Genomic DNA, 17,291 nt, shown 5'->3' on the forward strand with positions numbered 1-17,291 from the left:
ACTAGAAAAGGGGGTTAAACTTTGCCTTGGAGATCTTTAAGCAAAGAATAGACCTCCATCTGTCATGGATGACTTGAGTGATGTATTTTCCTGGAGGCAGAGGGCTGGAAAAAGTAGTCATTTGAAGTTCCAGCTCAAAGATTGATTCTTTTCTATGTGTAGTAAGTCTAAACTGTGCAGAGCATCTTTGGCAGTAAGCTGTCACTATGAAGTCTCTAGTATCAAGGACTCCACCTTCCTACGGTGTTGTTTTGCCTTACAATGACGAATTCATACTTGTTGCCAGAACACTGGGTCAATGGTGAGGTCTTCCAATTAGTTGAATTGATCATGTACACTTGAAGAATATATTTGAGAAGTCAGCCTTGCAAGCTCTCATTAAATATCTATGCAACATTAACTTTGGCAATATGCCATTTGGCATACACCCTAAATCCCTGGTTTGAGGACCCTGAACTAAAAATAGTTTCCGAGATCAGAATATTCTGGCATACAGGTAGTTTGGTGCATTGAAAGATGATAAATTTGGGTAATGGCACTGCATATCTAAAAGGAGAATGGGATCCTTAATTGTCATTTGCTATTTTAAATATGATAGTGTATTGACTCAATTTCTACCCCTTTGTCGGGTGACTGGAACATTGGTGCTATTGTGGTAACTCTTCACTAATCAGGGAGAACATAGCCATTGATGGTGTTTTGTCAATGCAGCAGACTATTCTTGTTTATTTTCTCAGAGTGTTTGAGAACAGGGTTATCACAACAGATTGGTGATGCATAACAGATTAATCATCAATTATTTAATAGTCTCACCAGAACCATTATTTGTTTTATTTAATCTGTGTTTATGGTGATTACTGCTTTGAATGCTTGAACAAATGATTTCATCCTTTCAGCTCTAAGAGTGTGGCAGCATAATTTTCTTAGTCATCTGTGTGTCCACAACTGATCTGGGAAATGGTACTAGATAATTAATACTCACCTCTCATTTTCCCCCGCAGCGGGTCGCAAAATTGGGAGTAGAGGAGGGTCAGTGAGAACAAGTGGTGGTAGTAGAGGGAGGGTTGGGGTATAAGATCTGAGGCTCTGCTCCACTTCTTGTTCTTGTTCTTGTTCCTAGCCCAGCCCTTCCTGCTGTCTGCAGGGGAGGAGGAGGAAAGGGGTAGGGCAACTGAAAAACCTCACATCTTCTCTCCAATTCCACCCTCTCTTTCTTCTGCCACTTACTCTCCCTATACCTACCTCTGATTTTGAATTCCTGGGGAGCAGGAACCAGTAGGTGTGGGGGGAGCTGGGGAGATAGCGGCAGTGATGTCTGCGGTGGCAGTGATGAGGGGATCTGCTTACTGGAGCTGTGGAGGTGAGAAGTTGCTGCAGTGGATTTGAAATGGGAAGTGGTACAGGAGTATCTGGAAGGGAGGGTGGGTTTAGAGTGCATGGAGAAAGGCTAGAAAAGTCTCAGTGTCCCAGAATTATAGGGCAAGGGGAACGTAAGGGGTCGGGGCTTTAGGTAGACAGACAGGAAAGAAGCTGAAAATAATTCTGAGGAGAAAAACTAGATTCTCTGATGGGTAACTGGAATTTCCAGACCATTCTAAGCTCACTGTTTGACAAAGTGGCAGTGTGAGGAAGGCCAAACTTTAGAACATTTGCCTTTTCCTTCCTCCCTCCCTAAAAACTTCAACTGTTTACTTCCCAGTCACTTGTTCTTCACTGCTTTCAAGCATGCTCATGCACTCTCTATCCTAAAAATTCCCTCCCCTGACCTCTCGGCTCCCTCCAGTTATCTATCAATCCATCTCCTCCCTACAATTTATCTCCCAACTCCTTGAGCAAGCTGTCTACACCCGTTACCTCAACTTCTTCTTTTCCAATTCTTGTCTTGATCCCCTCCAATCTGGCTTCTGCCCCAGTTCACTCCATGGAAACTACCTTCTCTCAGGTCATCACTGACCCCCTCCTTGCCAAATCCAACAACCTCTTCTCCATCCTAAGCCTCCTCAACCTCTCAGCTTCTTTTGACACTGTGGACCTCCCCCTTCTCCTGGAAACATTATCAAACGATGGTTTCACTGACACCATCCTCTTGGTTCTCCTCCTATCTCTTTGGCTATTTTTTCTCAGTATCCCTTTGGTGGGCTTCTCCTCTGCCTCCCACCTTCTAACAGTGGGAGTCCTTCAAGATTCACTTTGGGTCCCTTTTAGTCTCCATTTACACCCAATCCCTTGGAGAACTCATTTGTTTCCACGGCTTCAACTACCATCTCTATGTGCATGATTCTCAAGTCTTCCTCACTAGCCCTGACTTCTCTCCTCTACAGCCTCTTATTTTCTTCTGCCTTCAGAACGTCTCTACTTAATTGTCCTGCTGACACTTAAAAATTAACTTGTTCAAAACAGAACTCATCATCTTCTCACCAAAACCCTGTCCTCCTTCTATCTTTCCCATCACTGTGGACAACACCCCTATTTTCCCTATCTCATAAGCCCTGTCTTGACTCATCTCTCTCTCATTCAACCCACTTGTTCAATTTGTCACCAAATCCAGTTATTTCTACCTTCTCAAAATGGCTAAAATCCATCCTCTCTCTCCATGCCAACTGCTACAGTGCTAATTTATGGACTTAGCATACCCACCTTGACTACTGCCTCTCGCTGACTTCCCTATATCTTGTCTCTCCCCACTCCACTTCACTCTGCTGCCCAGTTCATTTTTTAAAAAAACTGTTCAGCCCATGTTTCTCCACACCTCAAGAACCTCCAGTGGATGCCCATCCACCTCCACATCAAACAGAAAACTATTTTCCATTGGCCTTAAAGTACTCATATCACCCCCTCTTTTCTTATCTCACTGATTTCATACTACAACCCAGCCTGAACGCTTTGCTCTTTCAATGCCAACCTACTCATTGTATCTCAATCTCATCTATCTCTCCAATGACCACTATCCCTTTGCTTTCTTCTGGCCCGGAATTCCCACCCCCTTCATCACACTCCCCACCTTCAAAACCTTATTAAAATCATGTCTCTTCCAAGAGGTCTTCTGACAAAGCCCTCATTTCCCCTACTTCCTCTCCCTTCTGCATCATGCTTGCACTTGGATCTGTGCCTTTTAAGCACTTGCTAGTCACCCCATCCTCAGACCCACAGGACTTAACGTACATATCCATAATTAATTTAATATCCGTCTCCTCCTCTATACTAACTCCTGGTGGTGAGGGAGGACTGTGCCTAATTCTCAACTGTGATTTTTTTCCTTGAATGTAGTGCAATGTCTTGTACACCAATGGCCTTTAGTACTCTTGAAATAAAATGAGAAGTTCTTTCCTTCCAGTACACATCTTGGGGGAAGGGCCCTCTTTTACATACCTCACTTTACCAATGACAAAAATGTAATTCCTTCAAGGTGGATGTGACCCAAAACCTTGGCTGAATTGTGTCACTGGCTGCATTGGTTAATGGTGCTTTTTATTTTTCATCTATATCAGATAATGACATTGTGGAAAGAACTGTACTTTTTCCTCTGTTCAGGGAAAAATCCTCAGGAAACTGTGGCACTCCATAAAAAGTAATATTCATAGTTTAATTCCCTCACCTTGAAAATGATTTTCTTGTTGTGTTCTATGATTTGCCAAAGCAGCAATAGAAAAGTGAAAATTCACAATTTTTTTCTCTTCTGCAACCAACGTAGAAAGCCAAAATGTTTTTCATTCACCGTATATTCTAAACATTTACAGTTCTTAGACAACTGAAGATATTTTGCCCTTGCAAAAGATTTGCAGTCCATTTACTGCACTGTAGTTCACATTTTCCATTTGCTGGTGGAAGAATGCTTTATTCATTCTAGGGAACAGGAATCATAGAGATTCACTTTTTTGAGAGATCTGAAGTGTTTCTGTTCAGGCCAAAGTGCTATGAACTTTGACCTTCTATTATTCTAAATCACACCTCCCTCTTTTTCACTGAAGCCATTGTGTCAGTAACATAACACTGACATAGCGTGAATTACTTTTAGAGTTACTTCGAAAAGGGTTTATATTATTAAGGAGTTTTGCAGCCATTTAAGCCAAAGTAGACTCTGACCTGTAGATAATAACCTCTGAGTTTTGAAGTACATGACAAAATCACCACAGTGTAACACATATTTCTTATTCATTACATGCAGAAATCTCATTTCTATTGGCCAGTTCTTCATCTTGCCTCACACCTCTGCATTGTTGACCACGGAGAGTTTACATGGACATCAAAGGGAATCCCTCAACTATTCTAATCCTAAAAAAAACCCTCCCAATATTTATTGTTTGATGCTGTCAAGGGGAGAACTCAATTACAAGTCAAATCACATAGTCTATTGGAACTTTAAAAGCAACATTGAGTAGGAATTACTTCAGGAAGAGTAATCAGTTTTGCCCAATTCCAACCGAGTTGAACCATATTTTTTCTTAATATATGTACAATGACCGCTATCTTGGAGGCTGAGAATTGGTAATTTCATCCGTTTAATAATAATGATGGTATTTTTTAAGTGCTTACTATGTGCCAAGCACTGTTCTAAGTGCTGGGGTAGATACAAGGTAATCAGGTTGTCCCACATGGAGTTCACAGTCTTAATCCTCATTTTACAGATGAGGGAACTGAGGCACAGAGAAGTTAAGTGACTTGCCCAAGTTCACATAGCTAACAAGTGGCAGAGCCGGAATTAGAACCCATTGAAATGAACACAAAGCTTGTTATAGTTAAAGTTAAGTGATTCTCTGTAGATTCTAAGAACCTCTACTAGATTGTAAACTTCTTGAGGGTGAAGAGCATGTCTACCAACTCTAATATACTGTCAAGTGCATAGTACAGTGCCATATTGAGAGAAAGTGCTCAAATATTGATTGAGACACTATAGGTTTATAACTAGTAAGCATTTCCTTCTGGTTTGCAAAAATAATCTTATTTTAAATAAAGCTTTCTGAATTTGTAATTTGGCAGTAAATAAGTAAACTCTCCCTAGTTCAAAGTCCTCTTAAAAGCCTCCCTCCTCTAAGGGGCATTCCCCCAACTAATTCCCACCGTGCTGAGCCATATCAATCTCTCAGCCACCTCTAGCACTTATCTATTCATTCATATCTTCCTCAGTACCTTTGTATATATGTTTGATCAATTATTGTAATTATCCTATTTGTAAATTGTTTTATGCTTGAGTTCCCCATTAGAATATATGCTTCCTGTGGGCAGGAATGTGTTTCATGCTTCATTTGTGCTTCTTCAATGCACTGGATTCAGTGAGAGCTCAATAAATAGCAATACTACTGCTAAGCCTGGAAAGTTTTAGGGCTCTGACTGATTCAGATATAAAAGATTGGAACATTTGTTTTGCGAAACAGTTTTAGGAGTTGTTCAATACTATAAAGAAGTCATGATATCATTTTTATAAAACATATCATATAGCATATCCTTCCAGTTTTAGTTCTCTAAAGTTTTTCAATGAATGTTTTCATTACTAGTGAAAGTGTTCAACTTTATTATCTGACCCTCAGGAATCATTATACAGTTGAACTGGGTAGTAGTCTGCCTGTCTGCCTTGTATATGTTTGTGACATTCTGTAACAGTTTCTGATAGTCCTTAAAGACTTTTGTATTGCTTGTGATGGAGAAGATTTGCCCATTGGAGCTGAAGCAAATTTCTACTCCTGGTTGTCGGTTTCAAACCAATGTGGTGGCATAAAATAGGCTGAACAGTATTTGACTTGAACCGTACTGCTGTGATGAGCCTAAAGATCTTGGTGAACTGCTCAGAGAAGCCACTACTTAGCAGTTGCCAGAGTCCGGATTGGTTAATGCAGTCAATTGCTTAGATAAGGAGCATGATAACAGTACAGAGGCTTTTATTAGTGTACCCTGAAAAATCCTACAGCTCTCATTTTTGCCTCCCTTCAGGCTGGTGGTTTGTAATGACCTCAGTGAGGGTCATGAGGGGGGTGAGGAGGGGATGGCACTAGATGGTCCAGTGCCAGGCCCAGGCTTCAGTTAATGCAGTCCTGCCTGTGACATGTAATGAAGATTAATATAGTTCCTGCCTTCAAGGAGCATAGAATTTTACAAAAGGAATTTTCACAAAATGAAATTTTGGGATTGATTTTGGTGTCTGTGTCCCATAGTATATAAAGTTCACATATGTCATGCTTTTGAGGTATTTGGGGACTGAAAAGAAGTTGAGCTGCAATCTCATTTTTAATCTAATAATAATAATAATGGCATTTGTTAAGTGCTTACTATGTGCAAAGCACTGTTCTAAGCGCTAGGAGGATACAAGGTGATCAGGTTGTCCCACGTGGGGCTCACAGTCTTACTTAAATCTGTACTTAAAACTTTATAAAACTGTATTTACTGTAGAAATTAAATAAATTAATCTCATTAACATAGATCTCTTTTTCACCTTGGCATAATTTGAGACCCTAAATTATTCTGGTGCCAGATGTTATTTTATGATTTAATTCTCTTTTTAAGGGATGTCTGTGTTTATAAATACATTGTCTTGTCTAAACATTAAAATCAAGTAATGTTAGCCCGATATTCTTATAATTATAAGTAATTTCATAATTACCATGAACAACAAATGTTTACTGAGCACATTGCAAAAGTGGTGATATCTAGGCGTTATGATCATTTCACCTGTTAGAGAAAAGATGAGGACCCTGCTCTTAACAATGATTCCTAATTAAGCATTCAGATAGTTTAACTTAAAGGAACAAAGTGAAATATACTTTGACTATGGCATTTGAGGTTGTAACAATGTCCTTTTGTGTATTTATAGGGCAGCAGAGGAGAACTGGGGCCTATTGGTCCTCCAGGACCACCAGGCAAGCTGGTAAGGAACTGGTTTCCATTTTCTTTTTCAGACTTTTCAAAAACCATTAGACAGGAGGAGATAAAAGCAATGAAGGAGGGAGAAAATCTACTATGGAAATGGACAATGACAAACTGCTGTTTGATTTCAGAGTTTGATTGCATGGAAATGCTAATGCCTAGTATTTTAAAGAGTGCATATGAAATTGCATCTACATTTGGAGTACATTTGAATATAACTGGCTATGTGGCATATATTTTCAAGCTCTGGAAGAGGTAAAGTGCTACATTTAGCCTATGGTTATTTCTGGAATTAATGCGCAGAGGCTATGAATACTGCCTTTTTCTGCTTCTGAAATGCTATTTACACAGGAAAAGAAGTGGCATAGTTCCAGAGGTCTGAGCTTAAAGAGCCACTGTTAAAGTGGAATGCTAACCAGGGTGGGTTGAAGAACTCAGAAAAATGAAGAAAAAAAGTGCCAAATGACCAACGTATTGAATTAAGGAGGCAGGAAAGAAAGAAACTAGTAGTCAGAAGATCAAATCTATTTCTGAACAACATCAGAACATCTAAAGTATTCTGCCCCCCACCCTTTTTCTTCCAATCCTCTTTGTTTTTTATAGGGTTCCCAAGGTGATCCAGGTCTTCCAGGTGTTCCTGGCCCCCCTGGACTTCCTGGATTGAAAGGAGACAGGGTAAGACCCACATGCTTCAAAGAAGTATTTTTTCTGTGCACGGGCAATGGCCGTATTCATAACCGGCTAGCTACTGGAGCAGAAAGGATCCAGCAGCCAAGGAAAAGGCTTGTTTTTACCATTCTTGCAAGGACTATTTTAGAATTCAATTCAGTGACTTTCAAAATGAGTAAGTCAAGGTAATAAAAGTTGGCATTGAGAAATAGCTGCAGTCAGAAAGATTTATAAATATGTTCAGAAATGAATAAAATAACTGGATTTGGAGAAAAGTAAGAGATAATTAGCTGCAGAGCCAGTTTCCTCCTACCTAATCCTAAAGTGTAGGCTATATAATTTGGTAATTATTTTCCTTGTAGGTTGCAATTTGAACATAAGCTTAATTCTTTTGGTTGTTTTCACCAGTCTTAATGGCTAATTCAGAGTATTTTAAAATGAAGTCTAATGCACAGGGAAATGCTCCTAAAATTGGCCAGATTTGCAGAAAGTGTCTGCAAATTTCCCAGTACTTTGAGACAAGCAAATCTCTAGGATTGGCTAGTTAGGAGCTGTTGATGAATTTTTAATGGGAAATGGATTTTCAATGTGAAGACAAATCTGAGAACTGTGTATGTTGAGTTTTAGACAGGATGTCTGTGTACAATTACCTTTTCACTTTTTTCTAGTTGAATCCTCAAGGTCTTTAGTAATCTAGTTGAAGAAATTAAAGTCAGATTTAGTTCATGACTCCAACTACTTTGTTTACCATGAGGAGGCTGCAATGTCCTCTAGTGTAACATTTTTATAACTGGTATTCACTTGGACACTTAGCTATATTAAGACATTTATGAATTTGAAGAATTTGGGTTGATTTTTTAATTTTTTTTTCCTTTGGCTTATTTCCCTATCATGTGACCTTTTAGTTTAGTTATCACCAAGAAACAAGGACCTCTTCTCTAAAGCCATGAACATCCATGTTCTAGAGACAGTTTCCTATTGGCTTCCTTATCAACGGATGCCTGTGCTTTGGGCCAAAATCAATGGAATAGTAAATATGTACAAGTAAAATAGAGTGATAAATCAGTACAAATATATACAAGTGTTGTGGGGAGGGGAAGGAGGTAGGGTGGGGTGGGGGGGATGGGGAGGAGGAGAATCAGAAGGACCTGGATTCTAATCCTGGCTCTGCCACATGTCTGCTGTGTAACCTTGAGCAAGTCACTTCACTTCTCTCTGCCTCAGATACTTTATCGGTAAAACGGAGATTATGACATGGAGTGTGTCCAACCCAATTATATCTAGCCAATACTTAGTGCAGTACCTGGTGCATTGTAAGTGTTTAACAAGTACCATTTAAAAAAAGAAATGAACTTAGAAGACGGGAAGTCTTTTTGTACTGTGGGTTGCTTCTCCAAATTTTACCCTGGATTTTCCTTTGGACAGTGGTTAGCAAAATCCTTGAGGAGTGCCTTTTACTTTGAAAGAAATTAATGCTGCAAATTTTACCCCTCTGCCCATATCCTCACCTGGGCCGAGATCTCCCACCCCCTTCATATCCGACACTCTCCTCAACTTCAAAACACTCTTAAAATCACATCTCCTCCAAGAGGCCATTCTTGAATAAGCCCTTTTTTTCTATTCGTATTTGTTAAGGGCTTACAATATGCCTAGGCACTAGGCACTGGGGTAGATATAAGATGATTAGGTTGGGCACTGTCCCTGTCCCACATGGAACTCACAGTCTTAATCCCCATTTTATAGATGAGGTAGCTGAGGCACAGACAAGTTAAGAGTATTGCTTAAGGTCACACAGCAGACAAGAGAAGGAACTGGGTTTATAACCCAGGTACCCTGAATCCCAGGCCCGTGCTCTTTCCATTAGGCCATGCTGTTCCCCCATCTACCCTCCCCTCTATCAATTATGAACTTCGCTATGAACTCCTTAAACACATATATGCTCACTCCAGCCCCATGATAACTATTTGAATATTCTTATACTCTACTATTTCACCTATCCGTAATCCATTTTTAAATGTCTGTCTCCTCCAGTAGACTGTGTAAAGTCTTTGTATTTGCATCTACCAACTCTGTTGATCTGTATTCCTCAAGCCTGCAGTACTGTGCTCTACACACAGTAATTACTCAATAATTATATAGATTGATTACCCAAGAATGATGGAGATGATCAATCCCAGAGTGGCAGATTAGATAGAATCCTCTTTGTACACTGAATATAAACTCTGAATGGAAGTCCTGAGCAAAACTCAGACAAATCCTGCTTTGGAGGAGGCTACTGGAACTGACACAAACTGAGCCAACAGGGTTGTAAGGAGATTATGAACCATATCTTTTTCACAAGAAGAGCTGGTTTTACGTAGAGGGAGAGAGTGGGGAGGGATTGTAAAAGATGCAAATCTGACATCCACAAACCCTACCCTCCCAAATCCACTATGAAATGTTTTAGCTTAAACCTTCCGTAGCAGCTGTGGGCACATGATAGTACTTTTCTTTCAACCAAAAAGATTCAAAATATTGACTTCTGGGTCTCAGCTTGAGTATAGGACTTCGGGGAGGCTGGAAAGAGAGTAGTAAAAGGAGGGGAAAGGAGTGAAAGGAAGGAAGGAAGGTAAACTTCATCCATAATGTCAGACATGGGCACTGGAGTTGAGAAACTCTCAACGGCTATTGAGTGGTGGCTGGGACTGGGCTTCTTTTTTCAAAACCTCCTTCCTCCAGTTGTTGTCTTTCCAGGCTAGATATTTCCTTTCCTGCACTTTTACTTTTGCTGCTGTTGTCTATTAAATAGCTACTGGCAAGTTCGGTATGGGGAAAACATATTTTTTCCCACTGGAAAATTAGTTTTTAGCCTGAATCTCCACAGAACAAAGCATGAGTATATTATCTGTGATAGCCTTTTGCAGACAAGACTAGCGTTTTTGGTCATTGTTCTGTCTGAGAGTCTTGTCCAGCATATCAACCCATTTGGCAGTTAGCGTTTTGGATATTTTCAGCTCCCAATTCATTCTCTGCATTCTAGTGTCACCTTTAGTGACTCTAAGTCAAGCTCCAGAATGAGACACTGAGCCGCCAGTGCCCCCTAACAATGACTAATTGGCTGGCAAAAGGCATACTAGTATTTTTTTTAATGGTATTTAAACCCTTATTATTTGCCAAACACTGTACTAAGTGCTGGGAAAGATACTAAATAATCAGGATGGCATCAGTCCCTAACCTGCATCGGAAACACATCCTAAGTAGGAAGGAGGGCATGTGTTTGTTCCCCAATTTACAGATGAGGAAACTGATGCCCAGAGAAGTTAAGTGACTTGTCCAAGGTCACACAGAGACATGGAGGAGCTGGCACTAGAACTCAGGTCATCTGACTCTCAGGCCCATATTCTCTCCACTAGCTCAAACTGCTTCTCTTGTCCTTATCATATGGAAAAGAAAAACGTCTGTATAGCTCACCCAAATTATCTTCCATCCTCCTGTGCTGAATTGTAACCAGAATTACTAGTAGCAAATTTCCTTATCATGATTTGGTTAGAGATAGTTTTGTTTGGGGTTCCCATTAGATTATAAAAGCATGGATCATGTGTTTTAATAATAATAATAATAATAATAATAATAATAATAATAATAATAATAATGGTATTTGTTAAGTACTAACTATGTACCAGGCACTGTACTAAGCACTGGAGAGGATGCAAGCAAATCAAGTTGGATACAGTCCCTCCCATGTGGGGCTCACAGTCTCAAACCCATTTCACAGATGAGGTAAATGAGGCACAGAGTAGAGAAGTGACTTATGCAAGGTCACACAGCAAACAAGTGGTGGAGTCGGGACTCCTCTGACTCCAAAGCCCATACTCTTTCCAGTATGCCATGCTGCTTGATTCTGTTGTACTTTCCCAGAGTGTAGCACTCCCTTAATGCCACTGTTACTACTACTTTTAAGAAGCAGGTACGTTTTCTGAAATTATTTTAAGTCCATATCAGGTCTGCCTTATAACCTGTGCTTTATATGCTTCTCTCCTCATTAATAGAGGTGCTGGTTCCATTATGTTACTCCTGAGAGGTTCTACTCCTGAGAGGTTCTACAAAGAGAACCAACTATTGTATTGACATTAGGCCATTCAAGAAGTTGGAAGCACTTGTGTGACTTTTGTTCTTAACATCTCTGGGCCCTGGAAGAATTCTTTTTTTATTTTACATGAAAGGGTGCAGAATTGGCCCAAGCAAAGTGGTTTATGAAGGTTATAACTAAGCATTTCTAGGACTGGGGCAAGAAAATTCCACTTGTTCACATATAGTTTCCTGCCAAATAGGCGCCAGCAACTACTTTATACTGTGTGACAAAATGTAGGGAGGGAGGTGAGTGGGAAGACTGGGGTGGTGGTAACAGCCAAGAGAAAGCAAAAGGAATGTCAGAGTGGTCCATGGAGAGGCCAGGACATTCAGGTATGCTGCAGAGGTATTCTGCCTTCTGGCATTTTTGTCTTATGCTGTTGTTGTTCCCGACCCATAGTGACACCACGGACACATCTCTCCCAGAACGCTCTCCATCTACAATCGATCTGGTAGTATATCCATAGAGTATTCTTAGTAAAAATACAGAAGTGGTTTACCATTCCTTCCCTGCTCTCCATCTGCAATCGATCTGGTAGTGTATCCATAGAGTTTTCTTAGTAAAAATACAGAAGTGGTTTACCATTCCGTCCCTGCTCTCCATCTGCAATCGATCTGGTAGCGTATCCATAGAGTTTTCTTAGTAAAAATACAGAAGTGGTTTACCTCCTTCCATGCGGTAAACTTGAGTCTGCACCCTCGACTCTCTCTCATGCTGCTGTTGCTCAGCATAGGTGAGTTTTGACTTGTAGCAAATTGCTTTCCACTCACTAGCCACTGGCCAAGCTAGGAATGGAATGGGTATGCCTCTGCTTGACTCTTCCTTCTGTAGTCGAGACTGGTAGAGTACTGGAAACTCTCCAGGTGCGGCCCTGAGAGGGGCCCCTCTGGTATACATGCCAGGAATTTCTGGTTCCAGGTCCAGTTCATACTGCTGCTCCATTACTAGTGCGGTTACAATTTTGATTTGTAATTTATCATTAAAGAGATATTTAAAATGTGATTGTACTTACTGTATGTTCTCTAGGGTCCAGTTGGTGAGCCTGGTCCAAAAGGTGAACAAGTGAGTCTCCCTGTTTTATTATGAAAAAATTATGCATTAAACTTAATTTTAATATGTAGAAATGATTGTTCTTTGTTTTCAAAGTTGTCGCACCTGATTGTCTTGCTTCTCAAAACCTTTGGGTGGTTCTGATATAAATTAATATGTGTATATATATTCAGTTGTACATTCCATTCATTGCATGTCATAGTAATAGTGTCCTACTACTTCTTGTTACATATTTGTTCTTTATCTGGCTTTCACTTTCTGTAAATAATTTTTGTCTGGTACCCCAGTAGATTGTAAGATCAAGGAGGGCAGGGAATATATGTCTTGCTCCCAAGTGCTTGGTTCTTTAGGCTCAGTATGTGATCAGTAAATACCACAGATTGACTGACTAATTGAATCCCAGTGCACACCCAGCAGTTATGTTCACTTTGTGGCTTTACTTCCTCAACCACAGATCTGACATCATTTTTTTTTAGAAAGATCCCCCAGTAGATGCCCGCATATCAAGTTTATTTGTCTGCTGTTACCGCTGTTTCTCTCATATTTCTCAGCTGCACCATCTGCCCGTCTTGCTTGCTACTCTTCAGCTCACAGATCAACAGCTGCTTAGCTGTCCTACTGTCAGTCTAGAGCATAATGGATTCAATGTTGTTTGGTGTCTTTTTACTTTTAGGGTGGTGCTGGTGAAGAAGGTGAAGCAGGTGGAAAGGGTGAACTAGTAAGGCATTTGTATTGTACCCAGTGTTTTCTGATATTTCTCTGAACAAGGTTGATTTTTGTAACCTCATTGCTAACCTGACTTTTAATTTTTTTGGCTGGCTCTTTACTTTTGACTTGGATCAAACTCCCTTTATTATACCTTACTCTGCTAAATTAGTCAGTACACACAACACCACAGGTTTGGTAGGGCTGCAGTTTAACTGCCAAGTGAAGCAAGGGGAAGAAAGACTCTGGACCCTGGAAACCAGAAGATCATTTTTAGCCCTTATATTAGAGAAAGGAAACATATGGGAGAGGGATAACAGCTTCATGGTTTTGGAAAATCTGCTTTGGGCCACACACACAATAGTTTTTTTAAAAATCCCCAAATTAACCTCTGCAGGATCCCCACATCTTTTTTCTTCTTATATACCTAATTTATACACTGGATGCAAGTAAAATGATGACCAAGTTTTTATTCCCTGTATTTACTTAATTTGACCAGGGTTTGAACCCTAAAAACATGTTTATCCCAGGTTGGGAAGAGGCTTTACCCAACCATCTTCTTCTTTGATCATTTCTTCCCTCCTTCTACCAGAACTTGGCTTATTTCTCATCAAACTCGTCTTTGGGAGAGATTATTTTTTAGCATAGAAATCAATCAAAATCAGGGATTCTGTATTTTCAGGTTTTGGTGTTAATCTAAGTGTGGCATCTGATCTAGCAAATGGTTCCCCATTGTCGAGTAAATGAGAAAAAAAGATTATTGTAATTTCCTTTTCTGGTAAGGCTATTCATTTTTATGGGCTCTGGGAATATTGTCTGATTTGATATGCTTTATAATTCATGTTAACTGGTGTGAAACAATGCCATCTAAATGCAGATCTCCAATTAATTACCATTATTATTGATGGAGATTTTCATTTCAGATAGATGTTCTGCGATTGCATGAGTAATATAAAGAAATCTATGATTTTATTACATTGAAATTAGTAATACAATTTTATTTTGAGGAATAGTTTTTATCTGTCCAGTCAGTTTCTTTGAGAGTTCAACCTTGCAAGAACTTTTTGAGAGTTTTGAAGAAATTTCATCAAATTCATTGGTAACTGAATATAAACATACTGTTCTAATTCAGTTTCATTTTATTGATCTAGGGAGACATAGGATTGCCTGGCCCTAAGGGATCGGTGAGTATGATTAATAGCAAAAATATCAATAAAGCTATATGAAAATGTGCAACTTTCTGGGTTAAGAAAATCAATGATTATCAAGTTGATAATCTTGATAATCTTGATAATCTTCAATTCTTCAAGGACCAGCCTTTAAAGTAAATTAAATCTCAAATGTACACTTTTATTTTTGTGACAGATTAACTGAATGGGAGTGTCTGATCTACTTTTCATGGAAGTTATCTCTCTCTAGAGGACATTCTTTTATACCCTGTCTATTTTAGGCTGCTCTGAAACTGAATTGACATTTGTATTTTCTCTTTCTGCAAAAACTGACCACTGAATTGTGATCAATTTATTATGTTTTGCTTTTATGTTATGAAACATTTAAGAAGCTGCCCTAATCTTCAGTGTGAGTTGGTCATATTAAGAATTGGTAATGGGAGATCAAATTTGAGTTTAATTCAAATCTTTTTGTTTCTGTTACTGTTGGAGATTATGTGGATTTGGGGTTGAGGCCTGTACTACCTATAAAAATTTTCTGTTTTTAATGACAGCAACAATTTTTCTTGATGGAATTGGAGAAGTTAAGGAGATTTTCATAAGGATAGCTGAGAGCCTGTAGGATATTATCTTACTATCTCACCCAGGATATTCCTAATGGAAGGATGTAGATCAGGATCCTGAATGTTAAGGAACTTTTACAGACAGTGAAGTGGGATTGAACACATGTGGAAAGAACAGAAACACTTCTTGGACTTTGAGTTTAAAAATCCACCTTCCTGTCTTTGGAATGCATATTCTTCCAAGGTGGCTTTACTACATTCAGCCTAATGTAGGACCAAACTCCATTAAACAAATAAAACTTGAAATCAAAACTCTCTGTGGTCTGATAGCAGTGTCTCTTGGGGTCAGTACTTGTCTGGGGGCCCCAAGGAATGGATTCTCAATGTACTGAAATAAAATTTTCATAGGATCCATTGTGTTTCTTCTTTGCTATCTTAAACCTTTTTCATGGAATATCACTTTCATGCATTTGAAACAAATTATTCCTTTACTTTTTGGTGTGAAATATACTTGGAGTAAGATGGAATGTGTCTTAATAATTTAATCTGCTTTGGTGCAACGCTCACCATAAGGTGCTTAATAAAAATTATGAGATAAAATTTAAAGATGCACCATGGAATTACCACTGCCTGTATTTGTTGTGCATTGTACTGTACCAGGGGCTTGGGAATAGACATTAAAAAGTATAAAATGAAGCCCATCCATGCCCATAAGGAGCTTACAATTTAAGGGGGAAAAACAATACAGACTTTAATTTTTATATATGAAGAATAATCTGGATCCCTACCAGTTGCCCAATAATGTCAAGTTGCCAATGCTATAAATGTTTTTACTATTTCATAGCAGCTCTAGATTTCACCCACTTTTCATTTCAGCAGGAAGGGTGAGGCTTGGGCACTGAGATAGCAGACAGGGCTCCCCAAGTGTCCACCTCATGGGCAGGTACTTGAGCTTCTTGCTTCTCCCACCCTCTGCTCTAAAGGGTGTTTGAGGCTTGGTCTCTGTGGTCGTGTTTAGAAAAACAACTCTCTGACTGCAAAAACTAAACAATCTTTCTTTTCAGGAGGGCAATCCTGGTGAGCCTGGTTCGAGAGGGCCCGAAGGGATTCGGGGACTTCCTGGCGTAGAAGGCCCAAGAGGATCACCTGGTCCCCGGGGCATGCAGGGGGAACAGGGCGTTCCTGGCTTGCCTGGCATCCAGGGCCCTGCTGTAAGTTGGGGTTAATGGAGACATGCTTTTTTCTGTTAAAGCTGACCTAGCAAGAAATGTGGCAGCTGCCAATGATCCTTTGGTGGAAGATGCCTCCGGATTCCCACTAGACTGTGAGCTCAATGTGGGCAGGGATTGCTGCTCTTTATTGTTGTATTGTCCTTTTCCAAGCACCTAGAACAGTGCTCCACATACGGTAAGCACATAATAAATACGATTGAATAAATGAATGAATGATTGGGAAATTAAACTGGCAGGTGTTTCTCCATTTTTCTGAAACCCTTCATTGTTCCTACAAAGCATTTTTTGGCCATAGTGTTGCAGGCAGATATTCTGAATACTTGGAATGCCATATCCTTAGGAGCCTGCCGGATTCATAATTTAACAATGCCCTGTTTTATAACTGTCCTGTGAATAAAACTGTGATTTTCTTTCCTGTCCCCAGGGCAGAGCACCAACAGATCAACACATTAAGCAGGTTTGCATGAGAGTTTTGCAAGGTAAATGAAGTTCCCAGTGTTTTGAACCTTCTCCTGCATTTTCAGGAAGTTGAATTTTGATAGGTTGAGTATCAGTTTTATTTTAGTGAACATACTGCCATCATTATGTATAACCTCTCAGAAAAAGAGCATTTTGGTTTCTTAATATCACCCTTGTGAAGAGCTATTAGTGCCTTGTTGAAAATTTTGAAAAGCAGTTCAGTTATGGGCTGTGTTTCATGCATTTTTTTCTGTTTTTTTTTTCTGTTAATGGGCCAATTTACAAACTTTTCTTAATTTTCTAGTAAACTATGTGTATTCTTCGAAATGTTGGAGCAATGCTGCCATCTATCTTTCACTCCTGCAGTTCAGTTCAGTGCTGCAGGTTTGAACAAAGCTGATGGTTTTCCTCCGTATTTGGTTTTTTCTTTTCAAATGGGATTGAGACACAATAGGATAGATCAGGGGTTTTATTCAAG

The 17,291-nt window shown here is 39.6% G+C and overlaps 1 protein-coding gene and 1 non-coding gene across 4 annotated transcripts in view; one reads left to right on the forward strand and one right to left on the reverse strand.

Moving 5' to 3' along the window:
- Positions 1–17,291, forward strand: part of COL9A1 (collagen type IX alpha 1 chain) — an 80,264-nt gene that overhangs the window by 46,831 nt on the left and 16,142 nt on the right. For 2 of the 3 annotated variants that reach the window (XM_038746071.1, XM_038746072.1), the window contains exons 23-29: positions 6,803–6,856; positions 7,459–7,530; positions 12,662–12,697; positions 13,359–13,403; positions 14,542–14,574; positions 16,187–16,333; positions 16,779–16,833. In XM_038746071.1, the coding sequence (XP_038601999.1) occupies positions 6,803–6,856; positions 7,459–7,530; positions 12,662–12,697; positions 13,359–13,403; positions 14,542–14,574; positions 16,187–16,333; positions 16,779–16,833 (442 nt within the window). The remainder of the gene's footprint in view (positions 1–6,802; positions 6,857–7,458; positions 7,531–12,661; positions 12,698–13,358; positions 13,404–14,541; positions 14,575–16,186; positions 16,334–16,778; positions 16,834–17,291) is intronic. The other variant, XM_038746073.1, reaches the window with a different exon arrangement.
- On the reverse strand, positions 12,379–12,516 carry LOC119937181. The gene has a single exon (XR_005453938.1). It is a non-coding gene; the product is annotated as a small nucleolar RNA SNORA7 (small nucleolar RNA).

The sequence above is a fragment of the Tachyglossus aculeatus genome, chromosome 1, assembly GCF_015852505.1.
Source record: "Tachyglossus aculeatus isolate mTacAcu1 chromosome 1, mTacAcu1.pri, whole genome shotgun sequence".
Classification (NCBI taxonomy): Eukaryota; Metazoa; Chordata; class Mammalia; order Monotremata; family Tachyglossidae; genus Tachyglossus; species Tachyglossus aculeatus.